An 8,649-nucleotide genomic window follows, 5' to 3' on the forward strand; every position below is an offset into this window, starting at 1 on the left:
AGAACTAAACATTAAACATCAATTCCTGATCACACTAATGCTCTTGTGGCTAAATGCATTCACATCCTCACAATGATGTTCTTACATCTAGTATAAGGCCTTCTCCGAAGAGCAGAGGCTGTGACAGTGTGTTCTTTAAGCAATAGAGACATTTTTGTGAAGTACCATGTGTGAAGAACCCTTTAAATATTTTGAGTCAATGTAACGGTTCTTCGCCAATTTTAACGCTGTTCACACTCCAGCTCCTTTACAAAAACGGTTCATAATGGAACCAAAAGTGGTTGTTCTATAGGATTGCTCAAAGATCCCTATGTAGCACATTTTTAGGATTGTGCAGCAAAGGACAGGCCAGCTCCCACTCAATACCATTTTGACTTGATACCTACCCATTGTTTTCCATGTACCGCAGGTGCACGATTTCTAAGAATGCAAACTGAAGGGAATCAAGATTAAAGATGTGCACAATTCTTAAAATGTGAACTGGATCACATATGCACCATTTCCAGGCAAGCAGGATGAACTCTCCTGGGTTCAAGAGGTAAAAACAGCAGATGACAGACTAGTCAAACATTGTTTGAGATCAGAGGTGAGCAGAGCAGCCTGATCTACAGTCAAGTTAAAGTGCTGATAAATCTACAACATAATGTTCGATATCTGAAGAAATATAAATGCACTTTTATAAAACAATGTTGTTTAATGTTTAAGAACATTTGATTTTAAGTTTATTAGGTATGTTTTTTGTCTTTAGCTCAGAGCTTAAAAGTGTAAAAGTGTAGCCAACTTAAACTAGGAGCTGCCAGTGGCACAGTACGATGATATTAACCAATAAAATAATTACTAATTAATATTACTATTTATCAGATCTTGTAAATATGACCTACTGATATTTCTGCTCAGAAAAGTATAAATTCATCACAACAATTACATAACTGCACAAGTACATGTTTCTACATGAATGTCACCCACCTCTGTTTGGGAGATAGGCTATAGCCTGACCCGGGACATCATGACCAATTTTGTAGACCCTCAATGACCTCCAGATGGCAACCGACAAGCGCGTTATACGCATGCTCAGGGTTGAGCACGTGCTGCCTATGGGGAGTTGAACAGGTCACAGAGCACCGCTGGGGCATTTGCTCTGACCATATCATATGTTCATAAATCCCCTCATGCATTTAAAACACGTTTTCTACTTTAGGAAATATTTTATTTACATTGTGGAAAATAAACATGATTACTGACCAGTCGAAATGATCCCAAATCACGTGTAATAAAAGAGTTTTACCACTGACTTCCATTCAAAGTTACGTTTTGCCTTTCTCAGGTAACGTTTCCAGTTTGGAGATACAAGGGTTTTTGCTTCACAGCGTCGATGCTGCCATCAAGTCTTCCTTAACAGTTCCTACTTAACAACATTAGAAAATGACATTTTGTTCACTGCAGTAAAGTAAGAAAAAACGAGCAGATTTTGAACATTAAGCAAAGATTTTATCCAGCATCAGTCGCGTTTTCTGCATGTCCGTTTTTGCGCGTGGAGAAAAATCCATACACCTTTAGCTTGCTGCTGTGAGCTTCACCCACTGCTCCACTGGACTGGATTTAAGCCCAGTGAGAAGCTGCGGGACTTTTCTCACTAGAGCTTTCACGGTGGTCGTGCTCAGAGGTCTCACATTTGATAGGAAAACAGTCTTAATAAGATCAGGCTTACAAATCAGCCAATAACGTCTTTAATCTGTTCTGCAGATAGTTGAGCTCATTCACAGCAGCTATGTGGTAGTACAGGATAATAACGGAGTCCTATTCTGAGTATATTCAAATATCAGCCAAATACTGTCACCAATCAAGCCTATTTTATTTAGTTCAGTGCTAGACAATCACATTTAGCTTAGGGTTTACTTTATTTCAGCTGTTGCTCAAACTTCTTATTCTTTAAGGTTTTATAGTTCCCTTTCAGACCAAAAGCATCTTTTAGGCCAAACCATGGCCAGTTCTACATCAGTTTTTACTAATAGTTACTAATAAGCTTCTTTGTTTGTGTTTGTGAGACATTTTCATTTTATGTCAGTCTGAGTCTGAGACTGGCTTTAGTACTGCTCTGCCTTCCTCTGGTAGTCCCTTTACCTCACGGTTCTCTATTTGGTTCTCTGTGGTGAAATCCACCACTTTTTTGTTTTGCTTTCAAATTTCAGTTGAGAAGTGGACCGCTGACACAAAACCAACGTCATACAGACTTCTTATGAAGGTGTTTAGTAGAAAATACTTCATTCTACAGAAACCTATCAAGCTGGACTTCCTTACAATGTTAGCAGCAGGAAACAGGGGCTATAATGTCAACAAGGCAAAGATAGCAGTTTTGTTTGTTATCTAAACAGTCGGTGAGGCTGGCTTTTATACATAAATCTGAGAGTTAAAATAGTGGTAAGTCGTAAAAAAGTGATTTTTTTTCCGGACTGTCAGTGTTCCTTATAATGCCCTTCATGTAGTCCAGGAAGGATACAAGTTTAAACAAAAAATGTTTAGGTCCAAAGCTCATTATATATTACAGTAAATAAGGGCACACTGCTACTGCATTTTCATGGATGACCCTCCACAGACAAACTTGCCAACGGTCGTTTTTCCTTTCTTCTTCTTCTTTTTTTTTTTTTTGGGGGGGGGGGGGGGGGTGTATTTAGAACAACAGTATTTAAGCTGTCACTTAAAAAATTACTGAAGAATTTGCTTTAAAATTGTATCAAAGTGAAGAATGTGTTACATTAATTTGTCTTACAAGCTTCAAAAGTCAAAACTGCCATAAATATAAAAAATATTGTAAAAAACACTGAATAAAAAACGCACCAGTTTATCTCGGCCTTGGGGTGCAGAAGACTTTTTATATATATAAAAAACAGTCACGTTAAAGGCCTAACCTATTTTAGATTACAATTAAAGCAAATTTTAAAGCCAAAAGGAGCTACCCACTGTGTAAAAAAGGTAAAGCAGACCCTTTAATTTACTGCTTGTAAAACAAGCTTGCAATAATCCAATATAAACCGTAAATATATTATTATTATTTTATATTATTATACAAATATACTGACATTTATTATCAACCTATTGACATTAAAAGCAAAATAGTTCTTGTTTAGTATCCAATTACTGAACATGTTTGATTTTCTACAAACCAATATTAGTCTGCATAAAGAAAAGATTAATATCAATAAACTAAGAGAGATCATTGACAATGTCATTCATTTACTTAATTCTGATGAATGATGGCAGTTTTCTTGAACATCTGAATGACTTTGTTTACCTCTAAGCACATGAACTAACTTTTCTGGAATTCTAAAAAAATGGGTGGAACTCCCCTTTAAGCCAGGCGCGAGGCTGAATTGGGCGGGGCTACAGAGACGCAGCTCTCGCGCCGATTGGTCGTGGCCGGCTGCACGCTGCTTTTTCCTGGAAAGTTCTGAGAAAGCCCTGTAACGCAAACAGCGCTGAGGGAGCAATGTCAGGTCTGTCTGACTAAACCGCAAACGCTGTCCCGCATTGAAAGAAACCTCGTTACGACGCACGGCAGAACTAGTCTGAAGACTTTGTGAGAACTGGGTAAACGAAGAAGAGGAAGAAAAAAAAAAGACGACAACAACAACTGATAACAAAACCTGGTCGCCTACTGGAAATGATTCACCCAGGGCGAGTGTGTGTGTGAGGGAGAGGCTCACGTCAGAGAGGCGATTCCAAGAAAAAGCCTTCCTGGAAGTGAGGTGAGCTCCGGCGGCCAAACCATACAGTGTTTCGTCTGTTCACTTTTAGGATATTAACGGGAGCAGCACCTTTCATTTCCACAAGCCATGTCCACAGCAGCCGCTTCACGGACAGCTCCTCTTCAGCTTCGTTCATTTTAACATCGGTCCTTTCCTCCTTCACAAGGGTGGGAGAGTAGAGACAGTACTGCCGAGGATCCGGTTTTAGAGCCCTCAGGGTTGGACTTGAGTTACATTTTGCTTTTGTTCTTTTGGAAACACGGCAAAGCAGACCCCTCGGGAGAGGACGAGAAACTTTCCGAGGTCGTTCAGGATTCAAGACTTTAGCTTTAGCCTTCAAGATCAACGATGATTCTCTGCGTTCAAGGGTGAGTTCAGTCGGATTGTACGCGGTGTGAATGGGAACAGGTGTGATGTTGGGTTTAATAGTCTTTTATTGAGTCGATAGTCTCATTAATTGAGTCTTTTCACACATTAGATGCTGGTATAGGATATTTGGAGCAAAAGACCTGAGTTAACTTTAGTGTGCCACCTTCTTTTTTTGTGAGTGTCCGTTCCACCTTAAATAGTGCAGCAGTTACATTCAGGCGCCTGTAGGCGCCTGAATGTAACTGCTGCACTATTTAAGGTGGAACGGACAATTCGTACGTATGTGTTTTTTTTCCATTTATTATTTTTATTAAAGGGTAATATCACATTCCTTTGCTCCCATCCTCATCCCTCATGTTTAATATTCATATTTAGAGCTGAAACCATTGAATAAAAAAACAAAAAAACATGTAAGTCGATATTGTTAGAGCTGGAAATGCCAGTGAGGTCGCGCTCATAAGCATCATCACATAGAAATCCATTGCTTTCAGCGACAGAAATAAAACGGCAACAAAACCTATAGGCTTGACCTAAAAAAAAAAAAAACCCTCAGCTCACCTAGACTGCAGCTTAACCCAGTGTAGTAGTGGAGTCTTTCATCATAGTAATAAACCTAATAATTTTTTTTCCTAGTATTAATGTATTGAATTTGCTCATTAAATTGGGTCCTGCCAATGGTTATGTCATATATATCAACATATACTGTAGGTCATTCTAGCTTGTCCCAGATTGAGTAGCCTGTTTGACGCAGTAAATCAATAGACAGGGACAGGCTTTCCAAGCCCAGAACAAAGAGGGGAACAATAATGTATTGTTCTGGGTAACGTGGTTCTCTGATAATCCGCTTGTGAGTTTTTGATTCTTCTTAGTCATGTAAAACATACTGACGTAAGAGAGAACAACAGTGTTGGGCCTTTATACTAATATATATTTTATGTATAAGAGCTATTTTTGGACTCTTGTTTAATTAATACTTTATTTTCTGTGTTTATCTTTTTTTCTGTCCAGTCCAAGAGCACTCTTGCCTGACTCACAAACTCCGGTAGTTCCACTTGGGGTGTCCGTCCTTTCTTCCTCTTCTCCGCGATGTCTTCACAGTACCACGAAGATATGGGATCCCACCAAAGATCTGCGTGCCATTGCCAGCACATTCTGTTATCTAGATGCATCAGGTAAAAAAAATAAAATGAAAAAAGAGCTTATTAGTGGGTGGGGATTGGCTTTCAAAACAGACTAATACTTATAAGCCATATGTGTGACAAAAGTAACCTGAACATATGCAGCACCTAGATTAGTGTTCACAGCTTGATTACAGCCACGTCTTGAATCTGATATTTGGGATTTTTTTTTTTTGATATTTGCTCATAGGCAAGGGCACGAGGCACACTGGGTTACTGTGTTCATCAAGGGAAATATTTAGAGCTTCATGTTTCTTAAATCAAAGACAAAATGAGAACTGCAGAGGAAGTTCTTTAGACCACAGCTTAGATACGACGTAGGCGTGCAGAGATACAGAAACTGTACTAGATGTTTAAAGGTCCTATCACTGATGTCTATGTAAGAGGTTCTCTGTGCTTTTTTTTTAAATTTAGGGTGGTACTGGGGCGCCATCACTGCTGGCGAGGCCCATTCTGTCCTTCAGGGGGCAATGGAAGGAACGTTCCTGGTGCGGGACAGCAGCCATCCACGTTACATGTTGACCTTGTCCGTCAAAACGAGGCAAGGGCCCACCAATGTTCGCATCGAGTACAGCCACGGACGCTTCCGGCTAGACTCCAGCTCTCCGGCCCGAACCAGGCTGCTCTCCTTCCCAGATGTACCCAGTCTCGTCCAGCACTATGTGGGCTCCGGAAAAGCAAAGGAAGCGTCCGAGAAGGACGAGAAAGACTCCAGTGCACCCCTGGTGCCTAAGGAATGTGGGGTGTTGTTAAAGCTGAAACGTCCACTCCATCGGTCTCAAGCGTTTCCCTCCTTGCAACATCTCACACGCTTGGCCATCAACAAATGCACAACCTGCCCGGAAACGCTGCCTCTACCAAGGCCACTACTCCAGTACCTTCAGGACTACCCTTTCCAACTCTGAAGACACTATGAGAACACAAGCCAGGCTGAAAGCAAAAGAGAGGGTGCTGACATCATGCCAGAAAGCTCACAGGCATGGAAATCGGAGGGAAGCTCACTTCCAGAAAAAATGGGGCTTTGGCTCGTCGTTTAGTGGTGGCAACCTGTAACGTTCTAGAACATTCTGTCCTTTGATTGTTAAGCCTAATTTATGCTTTGGCCAACACATTTCTTTAGAAAGTAAAATTGGGCTTTATGTTCCAAGAACCCACTGTCTGGAATATAACCGAGCCTAACAGCCAAGCAAGCAAGGCCAGTGTCCTAAAGTTGTTTAATGGAAGCATTCTGCTTCCTCAAAGAAGTGTCATCAGACCACAGACTTTGGGTGGGCTTCATAAAAAGAAAAAGAAAAAAGACTTGAAGTTTACCATGGGTCTCTTGCTCCCAGAAATGTAGCCTTTTCATAGGATCACGTCACATATTTAAGAGATTCTTAAAGAGGCAGGACGGCGTGTGAAGCAGTCAGTGAGCTATACAGCTCGGTACGTGACGGCTTGGTAGTTACACTATCGTGGCACATTCAGTCAAAGCCCTGCCCTGTCTCGTTCCTTCCATTTTACTTTTTCTTGGTGAAATACATTCTGGTATATGACTATATTAATCAGTCCAGATTAATTTATTTTTTCCTATCCCCACAATGTGGGTGTTGTGTATATATTTATGGACTAAGATCCTTGTCATTTTGTAATAAAATTACTTTATTGAGCCATCCGAGTCCCATCAGTTTATCTGATTTTATTTTTAAAATTATTATATACATACAGACAATTACTGAACTTTTATTGTTAATATTTCTTATTTTGCTAGACAGTTTGTATTTGTGATTTAAGAATGTAGTGAGGTTGAATTATATATATATATATAAAAAAAAAAAAAAGAGCCATGTCTGAGGCCGAGAAGTAAAACATATGGACATGGGGAACGACATGGTGATAAACCAGTCAGGGAGTTTTTTTTAGATCTGCCACAGAGCTCCGGGAAAACAAAGACAATGTTCTGGGAAAGAGAATGGCCTGAAATGCATTAATACGTAAGAGAATCAGGCGAGTCCCTCGTCTTCCAGGTACTGGCTTTTCAGTAAATGCATACGTGGATGAGCAGAACTGCTCGGCACTTGCAGAGCAATCACGGCCGAATACATTAACACAGGTGTCTTGGAAAGTTCACCAGATTAAAAGCATTTTTTGAGAAATAAGAGAACTAAACACTGCAAGGCAGAAAAAGACATTTTGTTCAAGTAATCTGATTTCATAAAAATATGAAGAAACAGTTTTACAGGTGTGCTTTACTTTAAGCAGTTTGTTTTAATGAAACACAACAAAGGACTGTGGCAGAGCCGCAGTGCTATTCACTTGCCTGTTCACAAACGGCCCGGATTTTGTGGCTGTCAAAGCCGATTACTTTGGAAAAAGTAAATGTGGCAATCAAGTTCATGGAAGAGAGTGGGACAGTGATGCGTTAGTAACAGGAAAAAGAGGGAGAGAATGATCATTTCCCCCCACTTCCCGACTGCAGGTCTTTCTCTTGGCAAAAACATGATTAATGTTTCCAAGAAACTGAAGCGTGGCTTTTCTGAGATTTTATACATCTGAGTGGCGGCGCAAGCTTTCATAAATGTGCTGGCAACGTAAATATGGGTAAAACCATAAAGACAGATTTTAACTGTGTATATATACTACTAACATCACTCACTGAACAAAGCTGCAGTATATATACATATATACACACAATATATACATGTAATATATACACACACTAAAACCGCTTTCTTTAGCTATTGCTTTTTTCTTACAAAAACGTTCCTGAGACTTGACCATAATGCAATTATATTTGATATATATATATATATAGATATATATATATATATATATATATATATATATATATATATATATATATATATATATGCTTTTCCAAATGTACTTTTAAATTTGTTTTTTTTTACATCAGATACATTGACTTCAATGGGCCTCAAACTGCTTCCTTTCAAATTACAAGTTGCTACAACCCATTTTATAAGTGATTACATCTCACCTGCATGTAAATGATTCACAGTAACAGTTAAACAAAATTCAGTGTACACTTTCAACAGTATTGTCGGGAATATGTGTTTTCGCCTGTGTGTACGGTCTGTGTGTGTTTGTTCGCTAGCAAGTGAGTGTGCGGCAGGCCGCCAGCTGTTTCGCAGAATGCACACACTGCTTCCAGGGAGAGGCTAGTGCAGCATCGGGAGGGGGAGTTCTCAGAAAAGGCCTCAATAATTACCTTCAGCCTACTGCACCCTGCCACACACACACACACACACACACACACACACACACACACACACACACACATATACACACACTGACTCTCTCTCTCTCTTTTTCTCTCTCACACAGACACGCACACACAAAAGCACTATATGCAGTCTCAC

General features: G+C 39.9%; 1 protein-coding gene across 1 annotated transcript; it reads left to right on the top strand.

The window, feature by feature from the left end:
* Positions 1–3,440: 3,440 nt before the first annotated feature.
* cisha (cytokine inducible SH2-containing protein a) lies at positions 3,441–6,942 on the top strand. The gene is made up of 3 exons (XM_072684566.1): positions 3,441–4,111; positions 5,121–5,284; positions 5,705–6,942. The coding sequence occupies exons 1-3, from the start codon at positions 4,092–4,094 to the stop codon at positions 6,193–6,195; spliced, it is 675 nt and encodes a 224-aa protein (XP_072540667.1). The 5' UTR covers positions 3,441–4,091; the 3' UTR covers positions 6,196–6,942.
* The last annotated feature ends 1,707 nt before the right edge of the window (positions 6,943–8,649 follow it).

This window comes from Salminus brasiliensis, chromosome 7 (assembly GCF_030463535.1).
Source record: "Salminus brasiliensis chromosome 7, fSalBra1.hap2, whole genome shotgun sequence".
Taxonomy (NCBI): domain Eukaryota; kingdom Metazoa; phylum Chordata; class Actinopteri; order Characiformes; family Bryconidae; genus Salminus; species Salminus brasiliensis.

Excerpts from the sequence above, each read along its gene's own strand:
- cisha (XM_072684566.1), top strand. The coding sequence starts at position 4,092 with ATGATTCTCTGCGTTCAAGG. Across the intron at positions 4,112-5,120 it reads ATGATTCTCTGCGTTCAAGG|TCCAAGAGCACTCTTGCCTG; the intron begins GTGAGTTCAGTC and ends TTTTCTGTCCAG. Across the intron at positions 5,285-5,704 it reads CTGTTATCTAGATGCATCAG|GGTGGTACTGGGGCGCCATC; the intron begins GTAAAAAAAATA and ends TTTTAAATTTAG.